Source organism: Gasterosteus aculeatus, chromosome 3, assembly GCF_964276395.1.
Source record: "Gasterosteus aculeatus chromosome 3, fGasAcu3.hap1.1, whole genome shotgun sequence".
Taxonomy (NCBI): Eukaryota; Metazoa; Chordata; class Actinopteri; order Perciformes; family Gasterosteidae; genus Gasterosteus; species Gasterosteus aculeatus.
In genome coordinates this window covers 16231167-16249923 of record NC_135690.1, presented here as the reverse complement: position 1 = coordinate 16249923, position 18757 = coordinate 16231167, and the positions used below count along the sequence as shown (strand labels likewise).

At 47.0% G+C, this 18757-nt stretch overlaps 2 protein-coding genes across 6 annotated transcripts in view; one reads left to right on the top strand and one right to left on the bottom strand.

Annotated features, from left to right (window-relative positions):
- Nucleotides 1-9639, bottom strand: part of LOC120816267 (uncharacterized) — a gene marked incomplete in the record, with an annotated part of 11131 nt that extends 1492 nt beyond the window's left edge. The window contains 11 exon segments of the mRNA XM_078099710.1: nucleotides 1-292; nucleotides 1831-1909; nucleotides 1990-2036; nucleotides 2326-2382; nucleotides 3481-3571; nucleotides 4167-4253; nucleotides 5045-5197; nucleotides 6910-7031; nucleotides 7143-7312; nucleotides 8078-8133; nucleotides 9019-9639. Of these exon segments, the coding sequence (XP_077955836.1) occupies nucleotides 1-292; nucleotides 1831-1909; nucleotides 1990-2036; nucleotides 2326-2382; nucleotides 3481-3571; nucleotides 4167-4253; nucleotides 5045-5197; nucleotides 6910-7031; nucleotides 7143-7312; nucleotides 8078-8133; nucleotides 9019-9126 (1262 nt within the window).
- A 1336-nt stretch (nucleotides 9640-10975) lies between these two features.
- LOC120816085 (arylsulfatase I) lies at nucleotides 10976-18024 on the top strand. 5 transcript variants are annotated; one of them, XM_078099707.1, is made up of 12 exons: nucleotides 10976-11429; nucleotides 11899-12170; nucleotides 13165-13322; nucleotides 13512-13651; nucleotides 13818-13967; nucleotides 14193-14267; nucleotides 14457-14631; nucleotides 14967-15203; nucleotides 15287-15433; nucleotides 15519-15654; nucleotides 15844-16256; nucleotides 16349-18024. In XM_078099707.1, exons 3-12 carry the CDS (start codon nucleotides 13170-13172, stop codon nucleotides 16775-16777), a joined length of 2055 nt encoding a protein of 684 aa, XP_077955833.1. In that variant the 5' UTR covers nucleotides 10976-11429; nucleotides 11899-12170; nucleotides 13165-13169; the 3' UTR covers nucleotides 16778-18024. The 5 variants fall into 5 exon arrangements, with proteins under 5 accessions (XP_077955833.1, XP_077955834.1, XP_077955832.1 ...); XM_078099708.1 differs by having other exon boundaries at nucleotides 10984-11429; nucleotides 13168-13322; XM_078099706.1 differs by lacking the exon at nucleotides 10976-11429 and having other exon boundaries at nucleotides 11931-13322.
- The last annotated feature ends 733 nt before the right edge of the window (nucleotides 18025-18757 follow it).

The window sequence follows — 18757 nt, the reverse complement described above, 5'->3', positions numbered from 1 at the left end:
TCTGCCTCCTCCTTTTCTTCCGTCTGCTTCTCCTCGGCCCTCCGTTTGTCTCTCTTCATCTTTTTGGCGGTCTTGGCGGCGAGAGGAGCGTCGCTGGGTGCGTCTACGGTGGACGAGTCGGCGCTCGGTGCCTCCGCCTCCTCTTTGCTCTTCTTTTTCTTCTTCTTCTTCGAGGGGGTTTTGGAAAGGTCTTCCTCGGGGGGCGGCTGGCTGGATCGTGGCTGGGTCGGGTCGGTGTCCTCGATGTTGAGGACGATGGAGACTTCAGGGTCTCCGGAGGCCGTCACCATTTCTGCAACAGGACACAGAAACACTTACCAAGTTGTAGCAAACCGGAGTCAACTTTAAACAAATTAAACCCAATTTGAGAAATTGTTGCTAATGAAATAGCTGAGTAGCTAGTAACCACTAGCCTACTTTGACTAGTAACCACTAGGCTACTGTGACTAGTAACCCCTAGTAACCACTGGGATACTGTGACTAGTAACCCCTGGGATATTATGACTAGTAACCCCTATTAACCACTAGGCTCCTGTGACTGGTAACCCCTAGTAACCACTGGGCTCCTGTGACTGGTAACCCCTAGTAACCACTGGGATCATGTGACTAGTAACCCCTAGTAACCACTGGGCTCCTGTGACTGGTAACCCCTAGTAACCACTGGGATCATGTGACTAGTAACCCCTAGTAACCATTAGGCTACTGTGACTGGTAACCCCTAGTAACCATTAGGCTACTGTGACTGGTAACCCCTAGTAACCACTGGGCTACTGTGACTAGTAACCAGGAGGCTACTGTGACTGGTAACCCCTAGTAACCACTGGGCTACTGTGACTGGTAACCAGGAGGCTACTGTGACTGGTAACCCCTAGTAACCACTGGGCTACTGTGACTGGTAACCCCTAGTAACCAGGAGGCTACTGTGGGTGGTGAGAAAAGGAGTTAATGTCAAGCCCCGCATGCATTTACAACACAGACCTTATTAGAATGACCAGCGTCTCTGCACACGTGCGTTACCGACAGGTCAATTCCCCAAATAGCGGCGTGTGGTGTTTGAGGTTGAACCTAACGTTAGCTAACAAGCTAAGTAGGGCAAATCCCACACACACGTGCGGATAAGCAGGATGCCTCCGGCTCTCCGGTAACGTTAACTTATTCAAACAAACAGCACAAACACGCACACGCTCTCTCGTCTGAACAACACGAACATACCTGCAAATGGGCCGAAATAATCACAGGAGTGATTTTGTGTTCCTCAGTAAACGCGTTTACTAGAATGAGAGGAAACACGCGTGTTGCCGGAATGTGCCGGCGAAGACCGAAGCAATCGATCCCAGTGTAGCTGATCAGGCGACTAAGTAGATAAAGGATTGAGGACTAATGATTCATTCCTTTTAGACAAAAACTGATGTAAATAAACCGTAGATCACTAACTCTCTATGAATGGACTCCTTAGAATGATGCAGGTCATCATTTGCACGCTTACCAGACCCATTTAGCAAATTTTCACTGATAAAAACCTAGATTATGCGTTGAAAAATGTTTATTTATTAACATGTATATTAATATGTGCTACTGCGGGATTAGAAAATACTGTGTTTAACCATTCAAGGTCTAACATAGAAAATGTTTTATGTGATAAAACGTTGGTATTCAGGTACTTTTAGCGCTCAACGTGTTTGTTACTGAACCAACTGAACAAGAATATTCATAATTTATAATACATACAAATACAAAATGAGACCATTATGGAACAATATGTTGAAGTTCGCTGGCTGAAACTAAAAACTCCTATACATGTATCACGCATATTCCGTCTCTAACAGTTACCAGAGTCATTGGGGGGCTCCGGGGGGGTCGTCTGGTCTTCAGCCTCCAGAGGGGACGTGAGATCAACGGCCTCTGACCTCTGAGTGAACACATTCAACAACTAGATGTTATTACCAGCACAGCTATTATTAATGCCTGTACAGTTTGTATTTACTGTACCTCAGATGTCTCCTTTTCCTCCTCGTTTGGATTCTCAGAATCAGGGTCTGAAAAAGGAGAAAGGTTTATTTAACAGTCTTCATCAGAAGCATTTTATTGGTACTTTGGGATTACGAGGTGTTCAAACATCACGACCGTGAGAGACATACTTGGTGTAGATGCCGTAACAACAACCGTGAAACAAACAAACAGACCAAATTGAAGGTGAAACTATAAAACATAAATATAAATATTCTGTGCGTCTCCCGTGACTGAACCAATTAAACTGATTTTACCACCACACCAACTTAAAAATAAAACTGCTCTAGATATTTATTCCCTTATTATTGATATTACCTTTTGACATCCACATGAACCACTCTTCCCATTGGCATAAATCTGCACAATACTTTTCTAAAGAAAAAAGAAAATGTATAAAACGTAAAGCTAGTTCTAGTTACTTGTTATTTCCTTCTTTCCAAGCCGTGAAGAACCAACGTTGAGTTTCCGTAAAACTTGAATTGCACCGATATTAATGCATCTCGCTGGAAGCCCGACGTCATGTCGGTGGAGCGAAGCTCATAAAAAGCCATTTAATCTTCATCCAAACCGCCCGAGTTCTTCTCTCTGAATACGTTTTCATAACGTAGAGTTTGGTCTTTATTGCTCTCAAACTCAAAACCCTTTTGCCCAGCAGACACTCACTTGTTGTGGCAACAAAAGCAACAGGTGGAACTAATGAACCGCGGCTTAATTCCAGCAATTATCTTGATGCAGCGCAGCGATTAGTGATGTCCTCACCGGTTGTTCAAACTGCGCCTGACAAGTCAAAATGTCTGCTCACGGGGGAAAAAGAAAAAAGAAAAAAAAGGTCTAGGCCTATTTAACTTTAGTTTCTGCCCTAAAGTCAGGAATGAAATCCTCAGACTGCCGCCCCCCGGGTGCTTAACGAACCCCTCGGAGAAGTCAAACAATGTGGAAAAGTCCTCCGGCTGCTCACAGCGAGTTATTCTGATTAACAAGGAGAATGTTTCTATAAATACACAGCATGGACATTTCTGAAGGTTTTGAGTAGTTGCACAGATATCATTTAATGAATTAATTTGGCTCCTCGTGTTGATGGTAGAAAATCTGCATGAGCCAAACTAATGACATCAGCATGGCGACATTCCACTAAAGGCGAGTGGAACCACGGTTTTATGGATTTGAATTTTTTTTTTGGGGGGGAGATTCAAACTATATTTTCTTGAATCCGAAACCATATAGTAATGAAAAACAATGGGTAACAAATGTTGAAACAAACTTGCACACATTTTTTTGCACACTTTTTCATAATGAATGTAAAACCCTCCTTGTATGTTTTTTCACCAGCAGAGGAAAAAGAGCTCGGAGCGTTTTCTTCAGAACAGGTTGTGACTGCCGTCAGTATCGTGGGAAAGAGGCAGGAGGAGATGCCGTACATAACGTAAAAGGCCGAGCTTGGTTCTCAAGCGTCTCGTTGGTTGTCCATACCTGCAGTGGGCGGGGCCTCGCTCTCAACCGGCTGCTCATTGGCCTCCACATCAGTCAGCTCCGGCGCTGCATCCTCGTCTGGGCCGGACGTCTGCAAAGAGGAAGCAACAGGTCAACAACCTTCTCCAACCAGACGGGAGAGAGACAGGTCGGATCCTTTGGGTCCTCTATCACGAGACAGGTCGGATCCTTTGGGTCCTCCCAGCGCGAGACGGGTCGGATCCTTTGGGTCCTCCCAGCGCGAGACGGGTCGGATCCTTTGGGTCCTCCCATCGCGAGACAGGTCGGATCCTTTGGGTCCTCCCATCGCGAGACAGGTCGGATCCTTTGGGTCCTCCCATCGCGAGACAGGTCGGATCCTTTGGGTCCTCCCATCGCGAGACAGGTCGGATCCTTTGGGTCCTCCCATCACGAGACAGGTCAGACCCTTTGGGTCCTCCCATCACGAGACAGGTCGGATCCTTTGGGTCCTCTATCACGAGACAGGTCGGATCCTTTGGGTCCTCTATCACCAGACAGGTTGGATCCTCATCCCAATGTAAACAACGTGGACAAGACCTAGATCATAAGAACTAGAGAAGTGGGGACAACGGGCTGCGTGGACACTTGACCACAGATTCTGATTATCAAAGACAATACCAAATTTGAATATGAAATCAATACATAAATATCAACCGGTTCTGCACCTTTGGGTCGCTGGCTTCCTCTGAGAGCTCCTGCTGGTCCACGGCCGTCTCGTCACATGCAGACGTTTCCTCGGTGGCTTCGGTCGCCTGAGGAGAAACAAAGAAATGAAATATGAAACTATGAAGGTTGCAGTCGTACCAGGAAGTCAGTGGGTCGAATCAGTTAAGTTACATTTACTGTACACCTTAGTTTTTTGGGGGGATCTCGTTTTCAACACCCTTCAAGCGTTGTTTGCAATGTAAATTAAATTAGCCCTTAACTTTGGAAACCTTGTTTAAACTACATAACTGTGCATTGGGGTTAAGTGAAGTTGACATTCGTCTTGGTTTCTGTAAATGTCTCAAAGGGGCCCTTTGTCATAGAAGAGCTGATTATGCTTCACTTGAATTAACAAAAGTCTGGATATTCTCCTTCTAGTCAACAACAGGTACGGTGACATTTAGCCCCAAACCTCACCATGCCTCAATGCTCTTAAAGACTTGATGACTCAGCTAAGCACAAAATATGCATCTCAGGGCGAGTCAGTCCTCTGCAAAAAATCAGTTTCAGATGTGCAGAGAGGGAGCCGAGGGGGGAAAAGCGCTACAAACACTTGAGTTTTTATGAGCTGTGGTCGAAACCCATTAACATTTCTGCAGCGGTTTGGAAAACAGAGTTCCAAGGCAGGAATCCTGAAATGTGTTCAAAGGGGATAGAAAAGCTGACTGAGACATCTCCACAGAGAGGCCACAGGTTCTTCCCCCGTATGAGGGAAGCAAACAGAAAATGAAGGTAGACTTCATCAAAAGGTGAGAATACTGTGACACTTTCACTTTCAGTAAAACGCGGGTTGTTGGAGGAAGGGTCTTACGCAGGATTCAGCCCGGGGGCCACTGACCTGCGTCGGCTCGTCCTCCTCCCTCTCCTGGCCGGAGGGGTCGGGGGCCACGGGCCCCTCCTCGGCCTCACCGGGGGCGGCTAGTTCGGGCTCCACCGCCTCCTCCGAGCCGGAACCGTCGGCCCCGTTTGACGCCGTTCCGACGGCAGCCGACTGCCGGACGCCAACAGGAAGGAAGTTATTACACCCAGCGAGGTTAAGCTGTGTGCCCCCCCCCCCTCTGTCTCTTCCTCTCCATTTACAGCTTCATGCATGACATTTAGACATTACTCTGTGTGGAGAAAACTTATTAGAAGACGGGCAGTCTCCCAATACTTTGACTTCAGTACAGTGAACACATTATGAGACAATGAGGCCCCCGGCGCACAGACCTGCAGGGCCCCCACCTCTCCACAGGACACAATCAGACTGGGATTGTTCAGCCTCACTGTGTAGTCATCTTTAAATCTCTTTGTAGTCGTCTTTATTCTCTTTGTAGTCACTTTACATCTCTTTGTAGTCACTTTACATCTCTTTGTAGTCGTCTTTATTCTCTTTGTAGTCACTTTACATCTCTTTGTAGTCACTTTACATCTCTTTGTAGTCACTTTACATCTCTTTGTAGTCACTTTACATCTCTTTGTAGTCACTTTACATCTCTTTGTAGTCGTCTTTATTCTCTTTGTAGTCACTTTACATCTCTTTGTAGTCGTCTTTATTCTCTTTGTAGTCACTTTACATCTCTTTGTAGTCGTCTTTATTCTCTTTGTAGTCACTCTACATCTCTTTGTAGTCGTCTTTATTCTCTTTGTAGTCACTTTACATCTCTTTGTAGTCGTCTTTATTCTCTTTGTAGCCGTTTAGTTTTTTAGTTTCTTTCTGCATTTATTTTGAAGTCGTTTTGGTTCTTAGACGTTTTGCACGTTGATGCGTGATCACTGGTTTTGGACAATAGAATCTATGGAACAGAGAGAACCAATTCATTGCCAACTCATCTTAAGTGAAACAAATCAAACGTATAAGGAAGTATCAGGTAAAAAAGATGTTTAGCCTCATGATATCATCATGTTTGATATCAGCAGACTCCATTTGTATCACATGGTTAGGCAACATTTTATTTCACCCTTATGAAATCTCTTCTTTAATTTGAGCGCGTGGAAAACGTCTGCTTTCAACTTAATGCTGTTCTGTAAAAACATCCTTCACTTTAAAAGTGAAGCGTTGCTGAACTTCGTCTGTGCAGAGAAGAAAAAAAACCCACAACTGTTCTGCTGTCAGACACATTAACACACTATGTGTCCCAGAGGAGCATCGTTCTGTCCAAACAGCATCATGTGCTGCATCACTGGTCCGACAGAAAAGAACAGACACACACACACACACAGACACACACTTGTAATAACAAACGAACACACATTTACAGACACAGACGTAGACATAAAATGTGTCTGTGTGTATTTCAGAGGCGTATAACAACACTGGAGCTGCTGTCCATCCATCAGCAAATTATTACAGCGACTGGACAACAGCTATGTGTGTGTGTGTGTGTGTGTGTGTGTGTGTGTGTGTGTGTGTGTGTGTGTGTGTGTGTGTGTGTGTGTGTGTGTGTGTGTGTGTGTTATTGTAGGAGATCAGAGACAGACGTGTTACTGTTTGAAACTTCCTTTTTCAGTCTCTCCACCACCATCCATGATTAATCAGACATGACGGTGCGCTTTGGGGAGGGAGGAGATTCCCTCAGACCCAAATAAATTAAATAAACACATTTTAAAAATGTCAAACTTGTGACCATCCAATAATGAGTTTGCGTCGTCTCACTTCCATCCGTGCGTTGATTCTGTGCCACGTTTTGTAGGACGTGTTTACATCTTCCTCTCTCTGCTCACCTCTTGCTCCTTTGTTTCCTCCTCTTCCTCTTCTTCTTCTTCTTTACTGGTTGTTCCGGTTTCAGCTGCCGGAGGCAGCGGCTGCTCAGATGCCGTCGCTGCGTTGGATGAATCAACGCCATCTGGTCCAAAAAAAAACAACAACAGTAGTTTGGGAGTTAATGCAAAAAAACGTATGAATTATTTAACCGATTGCAAACACGCTATGAAGAAGAAGGGAAAGACGGACTCACCGGGGGGGGGTTTAGCGTCCACGTCGTTTTCCTCTGTCACGACGGGTTTAGTGTCGCCGACTCCTCCTCCTTCTTCTTCGCTGGTGGCCGGTTCTGGTTTGATGCTCTTCTTCTTCACGGCAGACAAGTCCTCCGCCTCCTGCTTGGCATGTTGGGCCAGAGAGAAAAGCCTGCAACACACATTTGAAGCAAATAAAGATGGAGATGGATGATGGACAGTGCAGTACGCGGGAGTAGGCGGGAGTACGCGGCGTACATCATCAGCTCAAGCCTCGTTGCATTTGGCCGCCCTGAAGGTCTCCGGCAGCTTGCGTGACTCGTTTGGGAGGAAATGAATTGCCGACGAGTGAAAACCCGTCGAAAGGCGTTTCAGTTCAGTTCCCTGTGAGGAACTGAAAAGGTTTATGAGAGACGTGAACAACCGGAATAAATTAGTCTTGACAGGGGGGGCGGTCTGGGATTCCCAGAATGCACCCTGCACTCACTCCCCAACAAACGAGGACATCGTGTTCACAGAGGCGGGCGAGACACCCAAGCTGCCCGCTGAGCCACCGCCATTCCAAAAGGTGCAAGTTGATGAAACCGGGAGCTGAAAAAACGTGTGCAGCAAACGCACGTCATGTATTAAAATCATCAGGCTTCACATTCATACTCAATCCAGCAGCGATGTGATCGATGTCGTCTGCCTGAGCGGCTCCCCGGGGAAAAGTTCAAATTTATTCCCCCGCAGATTATTATTTATTACTTTTGACTTTTTATTTTGTTGCAAATTGTTTCCAACCTTCTTCCAGGATTTCCTCCATTTTTATGATTGTTTCACTTTATCTCAATTCTTCTGGCATTTGATAAAAAGCGTTTTCTGGTCGTGGTTTCCTTTACACTCCGGGAGCAACAGCAGTTTTCATTAAAACATCACACTTCCGGGTTTGACTTACTTGGTCCAGCTGCTGTAGATGTCGTGAAGGTTGCAGGTCTCCTCCGGCGTCTCCACCTGAGAACACAAAAGCAAAAGTAGGGTTCATGCAAAGAGTTAAAAGTCCTGCAGGACTGATTCCTCGTGCGATTCGATCGGCCGGAGGATATTTTATAACCCTGGCGCTGAAGATAAAACAAAAGGGCTTAAATGGGAAATATCTCATTTCCTGTGGTAGAGGAATCCTTTCACGAGCCCCCGGATATGAATTCAGGCAGACACATATGGGAGAGACGGATGGGGGAGTGGTGCTTAATATTAATAAATATAATAATAATAATATTAATATGGGGTCTGCAGATCAGAGAGATGGCAGGTTATAATTTTGACATTTTTTAAATAATTGATAACTGATTTTTTTCTCCATTCTAATCTTGTTGAAACAACTTATAACTCTATATGTTTAGTTGAAAAGCTGAAGCGTGAGACGGACAAGAGCTCCGGTTCCTTCGTGGAAGAAATTTAAGCAAAACACCATGAGATTTTTTTCCACTTTATAAAATCAAAGGTGCAGGCTGCTACAAGTCGTTTTGATTGATGACGTTTTAGGATGGTCTGTGACAGATCAGAGAAAAAAATAGTTGCTGAATAAACTACAGTCGAGCAGCTAATGGATTAGTCGATTATTCAATAAGTAAGACTCTTCGGCTACAGGGAACAGGAGCGTGGATGTGAGGAGCTGGTGAATGAGGTCAGTGTGCAGCTTCAGTAACATCATGTTCTATTTACTCCACGAGGCCGCAGCTCAGCGTCACTGGCTGCACAACAACATCAGGGACCCCATTCATATTTAATCCGGGCGTGTCGCAGATTGTGCGAGCCGCGCACGTCCGCTCCTTAAACAACAACAAAAGCACGAAGAAACGACGCAGGTCGGCGAGGTGGAACCTGCGCGCCCCTCACCTGGGCGACGTGCTCCTGCAGCGCCTTGGCGGCCTTCAGGTAGCCGTTGACCTTCAGGTGCTGGAAGATGAGGAAGAGCAGCGCGCCGTCGTCCTCCTCCGAGGCCATGCTGCTGCACAGGACCGGGGCCGCAGTGCTGTGTGAGGAGGCGGCGTCGGCTTCGTGCTCGCTGCATCGGCGTGCGGCCGTGCGCCTGTGACGGGGGACGACGACGCCCCCCTCGAAATGCAGCCCGGGAAATGGAGTTTTGGGGGGGCGGCAAACGCGTCTTTTAAGGTTGCATATTTCGCTAGATGTTACATTATTAAATTGCTTGGAAGGGTATTTATAGGTAAAATAATGAATATAATCGCAAGATGAATGTCAAATATCAATAATATAAACCAATAATATAAATACAATATAGAAAATACGATATTATTGTAACTTCAATATTATTATATATTTATCCTATTTAATTGTAGTTTTTTTTAGTTTCCCTCTCATTTATCATGCTATCATTTCAATGGTTAAATTGAAAGCTGTTGGGCTTTTAAAATTGTATTTAAATGTAAAACGCAAAATAAGCACCAGTCATCAGTCAAACAATGGACCTTGGAAATATTCAATTATTATTATTATCAGGAAAATCAGGAAAATCAGGAAACATTTATTAGCCAAAATATGTCAAACATACAAGGAATTTGTCTTGGCGGTTAGTGCGCAACAGTAGACAGACAAGACAACAGTGCACAAGTAATAAAATAAAGTGGAATGAAATGCTAATGCAATGGGTTAGTAGAATAAGGCTAAGGCTATGGGTTAGTATAAAACAAGGGAATAAAGTTTAAATAAATTAAATATTAAAAAGTTAAAAAGAAAAATATTAAGCATAAAGTGCACTAACGAACAAGTAACAGACAAGAGACAAAGTGACAAGTGACAAAGTGATGAATTGCAGTTAAAGTGGCATGTGCAGTGTGAGGGGGAGTGACCGGTGGAGTGTTATAGTCAGTCAGTGGGGGACCGGGCTCTGTTGATGAGCCCGACTGCCGACGGGAAGAAACTGTTCGTGTGGCGGGAGGTCGTAGTCCTGATGGACCTCAGCCTCCTGCCAGATGGAAGGGGCACAAACAGTTTTTGTCCGGGGTGAGAGGGGTCGGCCGCGATCTTTTTAGCTGCTTCAGAGACCTGGAAGCGAACAAGTCCTGCAGGGACGGCAGGTTGCAGCCAATCACCCTCTCTGCAGAGCGGATGACCCGCTGAAGCCTGCCCTTGTCCTTGGCTGTGGCTGCAGCGTACCAGACGCTGATGGAGGAGCAGAGGATGGACTCGATGATTATTATTTTGGCATTAATAACCCATTACACTGCTAACCAGTGAGGTATCTCAGCAGTTAACACAGACACAATCTAGTTAACGCAGATCTATTATTTATCCCACAATGGATCTGTATTGTTACTTTCATATTAGCATAGTAAGCACATGAGGCTAATAGTAGCATGCTAATCAAAAGTATCTTTGCATCTTGTCGTTATTCAGAAATAGGGGGGGACATGGAATTCAATAAACCTCCATGAATAGACTTCTTTAATTTGTATGATAATACGCCTTGGCATTTAAATTAGTTTTATTTTAATAGAAAAATGAAGGAAATTAAAGGGATAAATTCGTGCATAATATTGTTTAAATTTGTTGATTTAGTCAATAAAACAATTCTGAGGTAAAGCCTCAGAGGGTTTCAAATAACGTCCTTTCACCGGGACAGTTTTCCCTCACACTTTAAGTCTTTCTGCATAATTTACCTGCATGAATACTGTCTTGTGGTGTTTTACTGGATTCCATCCCATTTCATTCATTCATTCATCGTCGTTGAAAGATTCACATACAGGATACAAGTTTATACTTTCAAAACAAAAGCGGCCACATCAGGTTGAGTTTTTACAACTACTTTTGTCCGGTTAAACCAGTCGGGGGCCCATATGACCCTGACTGCCGTCACTGACTGAGGCTCGCTACTCGTATTAAATCCTACTCCCAGCTCTTATTTCTTAATTTATCTGACGTATTTCCGGTCTCCTCCCGGTGTTCCTCCGGTTGACTTGGCGCAGACCTGCATCTGTACACTTCGTTGCGTAAAGAGAGACATTCCTGGTCTCCTCCGCGGGGCCAGCTGGCCCTCCGGCGGACGTTCTGTCCGGCATCGCGCATCCTCAAACGGGGGGGGAGTCCGTTACCATGACGACGACCGGAATCACAGCACGGCGGCGCACAGCCGTTCAAGACAATGGTGTTAAAGGACTGTTAAATTAGTTTGTTCTCTCCATCAAGTGGCACAAATTAAGCGGAGACTAACGGATGTTCGGCACGTTAGCCTTCAAAGTAAAACTATTACGACGGGAAAACGAAATCCAGTTTCGAAAACAGAAAATGTACGTTACTATTTTATACTAATAGAATAATAGATTTTACATTATCGTCATTTTACAGCACCATTGCCAATAATTGACCAATTATCATCACCATCCGTGCAACAGTCTGAAATAGTGGGGCTAAATTAGCCTGTGTGGAAGCTAGGTAACTAAGCTTAGCCAGTTAGCTAGTGTTGTGACTGGCAATAATAAACTATTAGAAAAGACAGGAATGTTTCTCTTTATTTCGTTACAAATGTGTTGATAGTGAATATGAATGTGTTTTAAGACATGAATGAACAACGATAAAGGTTTGCTAGTGATAGCATAAGCCACTGGAGTTGGCTAGTATTAGTTCATCACATTGACGGTGAATTGTGTTTTATTCACACCTAAGAAGAAACTATCATCAACAACCACATTAATTCAAAACATCTGTAACTTAACCGCGGTCCGTTTTATGGCCGCGTGTCTTATTCTGGCGGGTCAGACCGGAAGTGTCGTGGCGCCGCGGTGTCGTCTTGACTCTGGTCGTATTTCATTGGGAGTGAAGACGCTCCGTCTGCAAGGAAGAGTCGGTGGAAGCTCGAGGATATGCGGCGTCCTCTGCAAACTTTAAACTTCAGAACAAACTTTTCCGAGAGCTGAAGAAAAGACCCAGAGGGTGAAGAATGGACTGAAGAACAGCGGCGAGGAAGAGGGGGAGGAGGAGGAGGAGGAGGGAGAAGAAGAGCCGTTCACTGCAATCGATCCAATATCCAGGTATGATATTATTTCAAGGCCTGGCTTTTAAATAGCACAGCTGGTGTGAGAAGCAGAGAATAATAATATAATAAGAATAAATGTGCTAATTTTATACATCATGCTGAACAGTTTGGATGATTTAGATCTGGATCACTCGTGACGTCAGACATATAATACAATAAGGTTTTATTTGTAATAGGGTTGATTCGAAAATTCTCAGGCTGCAGACTACATCAAAAACTAGACTAATGCAGGACCAGATCTTTGCACGGTCCGGACTGGTTCCAGGAAATAAGTTAGTGTGTGTGTGTGTGTGTGTGTGTGTGTGTGTGTGTGTGTGTGTGTGCGTGTGCGTGTGTGTGTGTGTGTGTGTGTGTGTGCTGTTACAATAAACACCAGTATCTCACCCAATAGCGAACCAGCCCACCAGTAAAGGAGCAATGGCCACAAGCTCGAGTTGGACCGAGACAGAATGCTTTTAGTCACGTCTCGCGTTTGTAAACAGTGTCACAGATGATACAGATGTGCATTCCTCACCACCGGTGAAGCAGCCCCTTGATTAGTCACACGCCGCGCTGGTCGTCTTGGAAACCGGGAATCAGGATTCCGAGCGAGCCTTTCCAGTAGCCGGGTCATCACGCAGGACCAGGCTGCGATGCACGGGCTGTGTGTGTGTGTGTGTGTGTGTGTGTGTGTGTGGTATCTCATAACACACTGAATGTCGTTTGGGTTTTGGACCCAAAACAAAATACTTTGTGAACTAATCAATTGATCGAATGAATGATTGACAGATCCTATGGTTCAGTGTCTCATCAAAGAAGCTTTTGAATGGTTGAAACAAAGAGGCCTCCTCAGCGCGGTTGCGCTCCCCCTCCTCCAGATGTGCTTCACATCTCCGCTGTGGTTCTGCGATCCGCGGCCGGCCCGTCTCCACAGCTCCGCCTCCCTGGAGTTGTGGCGGAGGAGGTCGTCACGCTGCTGCTGTTGTTGTTGTTGTTTTTCTCCCCTGAAGTAGAGATGCAGGCGGCCGCTGCTGCTCTCGCCGTGCTGAGCGTCGTCCTCGGCCTGGACGGCCTGCGGGCTCACCGGTCAGAACCCAACCAGAACCACACCGAGCCCAAGAAGAAGAAGACCCAGCCGCACATCATCTTCATCCTCACGGACGACCAGGTGTGTGTGTGTGTGTGTGTGACTATCACACTCCGGGCAAGTATTTCAAATACAAAACCTCACAGCTGTTATTGCACAATGTCACTGCTTCAACTTGTGCAACAGCACATTTCAATAGATATTGTGCAATAAAACGTTTTTATTATGTTGCTCAGTATCGTGATTTAAGTTGTTTTTTTTGGGGCACAGGGCTTCAACGACATCGGCTACCACAACCCCACCCTCAAGACCCCCACCCTGGACAAGCTGGCGGCGGAGGGCGTGACGCTGGAGAACTACTACGTCCAGCCCATCTGCACGCCGTCCCGCAGCCAGCTGATCACCGGCAGGTAGAAGGCGCTTTAAAAGCGGCTGCCCAGTGGGCGCGCGCGGATTTTTATGACAAATATAACATAGAATTATTATTATTATTATTAGAAACCGTCTCATTGGTCAGTCTCAGCGGTAACTGATACCACTGTGGGATCGATCGCCCCGTTTGGTTTCTTGCTGCAGGTATCAGATCCACACTGGGCTTCAGCACTCCATCATCAGACCGAGTCAGCCCAGCTGCCTGCCGGCCCACATGGACACTCTGCCCGAGAGGCTGCGGCAGGCCGGCTACGCCACGCACATGGTGGGCAAGTGGCACCTGGGCTTCTACAGGTGAGAGGGCGGCGGCCCGCCGAAGCGTGGGTCTTGTCCTGGGGTTTATTCTTCTCGTTACGTGTCACCGTCACACGTGGGAGAAGAAGACGACAAGCAGGCTCACAAACAGGGATGAAAAACACTGTTTAAATAATATTGCAAATGTTTTAACGTGCGTTTAAGCGCCTTTCGTAGGTCACATCATAGAGATCTGATGCTCAGGTTAGCGTGTTTTCCCTGCAGGAAGGCGTGTCTGCCCACCAGAAAGGGATTTGACAGTTTCTTCGGTTCTTTAACAGGAAGTGTGGACTACTACAGGTAACATTTTCATTAATTTATTCATTTTCTTAATCCCAAAAAGCTAATTTAATTAGTTAAAATAATTTTTAATTAATTTAGTTTATTTTTATTACAAATGAAACATCTTTGAATGCATGAACTAGGACCGATTTACATTTTTGTTTCCTGTGTTTTCACTGTGTCCTTGACTCGCATGTCTCCGTCCAGCTACGGGTCCTGTGACGGCCCCGGGTTGTGCGGTTACGATCTCCATGACGACGAGGGCGTGGCGTGGGGCCAGGAGGGGAAGTACTCCACCACGCTCTTCACCCAGAGAGCTCGCAAGATCCTGGAGAGTCACGACCCGGCGGACAGGCCGCTCTTCCTGCTGCTCTCGCTGCAGGTACCGAAAGAACGTCTCGTCTCAACATCTCAGTTTAAGGCCCTCAAGAGCAGACGGAGAGAAAACAAATCCTGCAGAGCCTGAAATGTGTTTTGACGCTGCGGTGGTTTGCGTCCTCTCGTGGGGAGTTCCGAGATGTTGGAAAAACACAGAAGTCCCTTTAAAGTCTGCAGAATGAATATTTGGGTTCTTTTGATGAGGTTTGAGTGCGACTTCAAACCACCGGGCTGTTTCATTTGAAATGTTTCCACGTAGGGCCGCTGAGCTCCTACCTAAGTGTGAGGGGCATTCTGGGAGATGATGGAGTGCAACGTGGTGTTAATGTTTCCCTGCAGGCCGTCCACACTCCTCTGCAGACCCCCAAGTCCTACATCTACCCCTACCGGGACATGGCCAACGTCGCCAGGAGGAAGTTCGCCGCCATGGTGTCCACGGTGGACGAGGCGGTCCGGAACGTCACCTACGCCCTGAGGAAGCACGGGTACTACCGGAACAGCGTCATCATCTACTCCACCGACAACGGCGCCCAGCCCTTCACGGGGGGGAGCAACTGGCCGCTACGAGGCCGAAAGGTACGTAGAACCTCTCGATCTTCTCACACTTTTACCTCAAATGAAGAGAAAGCCGTGACTCTGCTCGCTGTCCGTGTGCCCAGGGCACGTACTGGGAGGGGGGGGTCCGTGGAGTGGCGTTCGTCCACAGCCCCCTGCTGAGGCGGCGAAGACGGGTCTCCAAAGCTCTGCTGCACATCACCGACTGGTTCCCCACGCTGGTGGCTCTGGCCGGGGGAAACGCCAGCGAGGTCAGCGGGGGGCCTTTAGTGCCTCAGTCAAAGTTCTTCCTCCCGGGTCCTCGCTGATACCGGCGTGTTCCGTTTGCCCCCTCAGAGCCGCGGCCTGGACGGGTTTGATGTCTGGCCCACCATCAGCGAGGGGCGGGAGTCCCCTCGTCAGGAGATCCTTCACAACATCGACCCGCTGCACAAGCCCCCCGCCCAGACCACCAAGTGGGGCGCGGCATCGGGTAACGATCCCCCAGAAAACGAGCTAAACGTGCTAAGCGTGCTAAACGTGTCTCCGTCAGTCAGACGTTACCAACCAATGGGTCTCTAGATGCATTTATTGACCGTTGGTTTAGTCAAATGTCCACATATCTGTCTCAAAGCTAAAGAGTTAACTTTGTATCTGCAAACTTGTGCGTTTTTCTTTAAAGGCCCAAAGAAGCCAAAGAAGAAGAAGATCCAGAAGAAGAGGATCCACAAGCTGAAACCAAAGCAGAAGTCAGCGTTCAGGTTGAAGAGGCTTCATCAGGCTCAGAACCAGAGCCCACGGCCCAAGTCCTACTCCAGCGGCGCTCCGCCGGCGGCGGGAACGTCTCACTCTCGATCTCAGATCCAATCACGTCCGGGGTCCAAATCCAGGCGGAACGCGTCTCGGAACCAGGACCCCCCGGCGTCCGCATCTAAAGCTCAGCTCGGGCCTCATTCAGGGCCCCGGAACGGGTCGCGTCCCACGGCCGGGTGGCCTCAGCCCCCGTGGGACCCCTCGGTCCAGGCCGCCATCCGGGTGGGAGACTGGAAGCTGCTGACAGGAGACCCGGGTCACGGAGACTGGGTCCCCCCGCAGGTACCGCCGCAGATTAGAACCCCCCCCCGCTCAAAGCTTCAAACCGCTAACCACCAGCTAACCACACCTTCATGACCCCTCCCCCCCCTCAGGTGCTGCCCACTCTGCCCGGTCGCTGGTGGAACCTGGAGCGCTCCCTCTCGCCGCCCCCCGAGGAGCCCCCCCTCCAGAACGTGTGGCTCTTCAACATCACGGCGGACCCGTGCGAGCGGCGGGACCTGTCGGGCCAGAGGCCGGACGTGGTCCGCAGGCTGATGGCCCGGCTCGCCCACTACAACCAGTCGGCCGTGCCGGTTTACTTCCCGCCGGACGACCCGCGGGCCGACCCGGCCCGGCACGCCGGCGCCTGGGTGCCCTGGGTGGAGGAGGAGGTGGAGGAGAGGGAGGAGGGCAGGTACCACGGAGTGTACAAGAAGGGCCGGGGGGGCAAGAAGAAGAGGAAGAACCCGCGGTGCCCGCTGTGCAAGCTCCGCTCCTTCTTCCTGAAGCTGAACACCGGGATGATGTCCAACCGGATCTGAGGCGGGGGGTCCGGGGTGAGCTGAGGAGGCGGGGGGAGGCGGAGCCGGAAGCCACCCCGCACCGGAGGCGTCTAAAGGGTCAGTTCACTCAAACCAGGAGACCCTTTCCGGATCCGCCCTGGTGGGGTGTGGTTTCCCACGACGACAAACCTCCTACCGGCCTCTTTGGTCAGTTCGCGGACATGAAAACAGAAAAGGGTTCAGTGGGTCGGGGGGCTGGTTTATGTCACCGATAACCAGTAACAAGGTACAACAAAGCGCAGGATGTTGGTTTTCCTGTATTTGTGTGAACGGGACCTTTTGAATCCTCACGGTTGCTCTTCGGAACCTTCGGAATAGTTTCACTTTTATAAAATCGTCGTCCATCACAGGAACTGACAGAGTTCGTCACACGAGAGCCGCCTGAGTTTTTACACCGTATTTAATTTGTTTCTTTCACTTTGAGCCGAACTCAAACGTCCCTGCAGATGATTTACTTTTCACAGTGAAACTGCATGTGTGTGATGATCTATATTCCTATAACTGTTTTTTCTGGTCTCAGTCATAATAATAATAGTAATAATGGGTAAAAGGTTTTAATACTATCACATTTTCAGCAAAGGCAGATAATTTTTTTTTGTGTATTTGGCTGAATTTAGAGTGTTTTTATTACCGTCTGAGTAATACAGGGCTCACTAGATTTACTTAATAGTTGAATTAAATTAAGTTTTGATTTACTTGATTCACTTAATTATTCTCAAGGCACTAATTGATCAAATACTACAGGAGGGACGTGATATTGAAATGTAGCATTTATTTCTGACAATCCTGTTTTTTTTTAACTTAAACTATTCAGGGGAAATGTTTATTTTGTTTGATTTTAAGGATTAATTAATCCTCAAAATGACACCATAACAACCTGCAGCCTCCACAACAGACAGGAAGTCCAACGTGTGTCCCGGCATCAGAAACCTCTCTGAAGTAACCTGCTGGTTTCCGTCCCTCCAGCGAGACACCTAACCTCTAAATATTTCTGTGTATTTGCACAATATCTAACAAAGCGTGACTGTGGAGCAGCGGAGAGCTGAGCGGTTTGAAGGGACGCTGCGTGTCTGCGCCTTGAGTAAATAAAGCTGAAATGAAATCACTCCTTTTTCACGTGTTCTGGAGACATAAATATACGTGCACCTTTTTGGGTAAATGTCACTTTATTTTCTAACCTGTAAGTAGTGTTGAGAGCTCTGACCTAATAAACAAATATGATCCCACGTCTGCATAATTCCTGTATAATGATTTCAAGATGCAAGTCTCACTTTTGTGACTCAAACTAGGAGGATCATCGATGACCAGATATCTGCTCTTTGCAGCTCATGACTGTTTAACAGAAGATGGAAGCTTATACTGAATAATCATGCAGGGTTCCTAGTTGGACCACCAGGGGGCGCCGTGTACCAACCATCTGTGCACACAGGAGCTAAAACAAGGATGCACGCTTTCCTCTCCATCGTTTCCTCTCGGGAGTAATTGATTTGAGGGGATTTTATGGATTATGTAATCCTGTGGGATCAAAATATCCTGTTTTAGCTGCGCGTTCTTCACCACAAACCAGCGGTGGAGAGTAAGAAATACGTATAATTAAATCGTGAAGTACTTCTACTTGCGGTCCTTGCAGTTAATATTCTCCTAGTTTTAAATATTCATAGTACTTTTTTTTATATCATATAAATGAAAAGTGAAGCAGAAAATATCCACTTTTGAGAAGCTTCAAAACATTTTGTAGCCTTTTTTGCATGAAAAAGTAGATAATCAAGTCTTCAGGGGATCAAAATTATTGAGACATTGCCGTCTGGAACCCAGGACTCAAACCTCTCGTGACGAGTTCAGTAAACTCCGTGAAATTCACTTCGTTTATCCACTTTTATCTGTAAAGCTTCAAAGCTCTTGACTTCCCTCCAGGTTTCATCTCCTCTCTGCAGATAAATCTGTCTCTCAGATGTCTCT

Excerpts from the sequence above, each read along its gene's own strand:
- LOC120816085 (XM_078099706.1), top strand. The coding sequence starts at position 12,981 with ATGGTTGAAACAAAGAGGCCTCCTCAGCGCGGTTGCGCTCCCCCTCCT. Across the intron at positions 13,968-14,192 it reads TGGCACCTGGGCTTCTACAG|GAAGGCGTGTCTGCCCACCA; the intron begins GTGAGAGGGCGG and ends TTTTCCCTGCAG. Across the intron at positions 14,268-14,456 it reads GGAAGTGTGGACTACTACAG|CTACGGGTCCTGTGACGGCC; the intron begins GTAACATTTTCA and ends GTCTCCGTCCAG.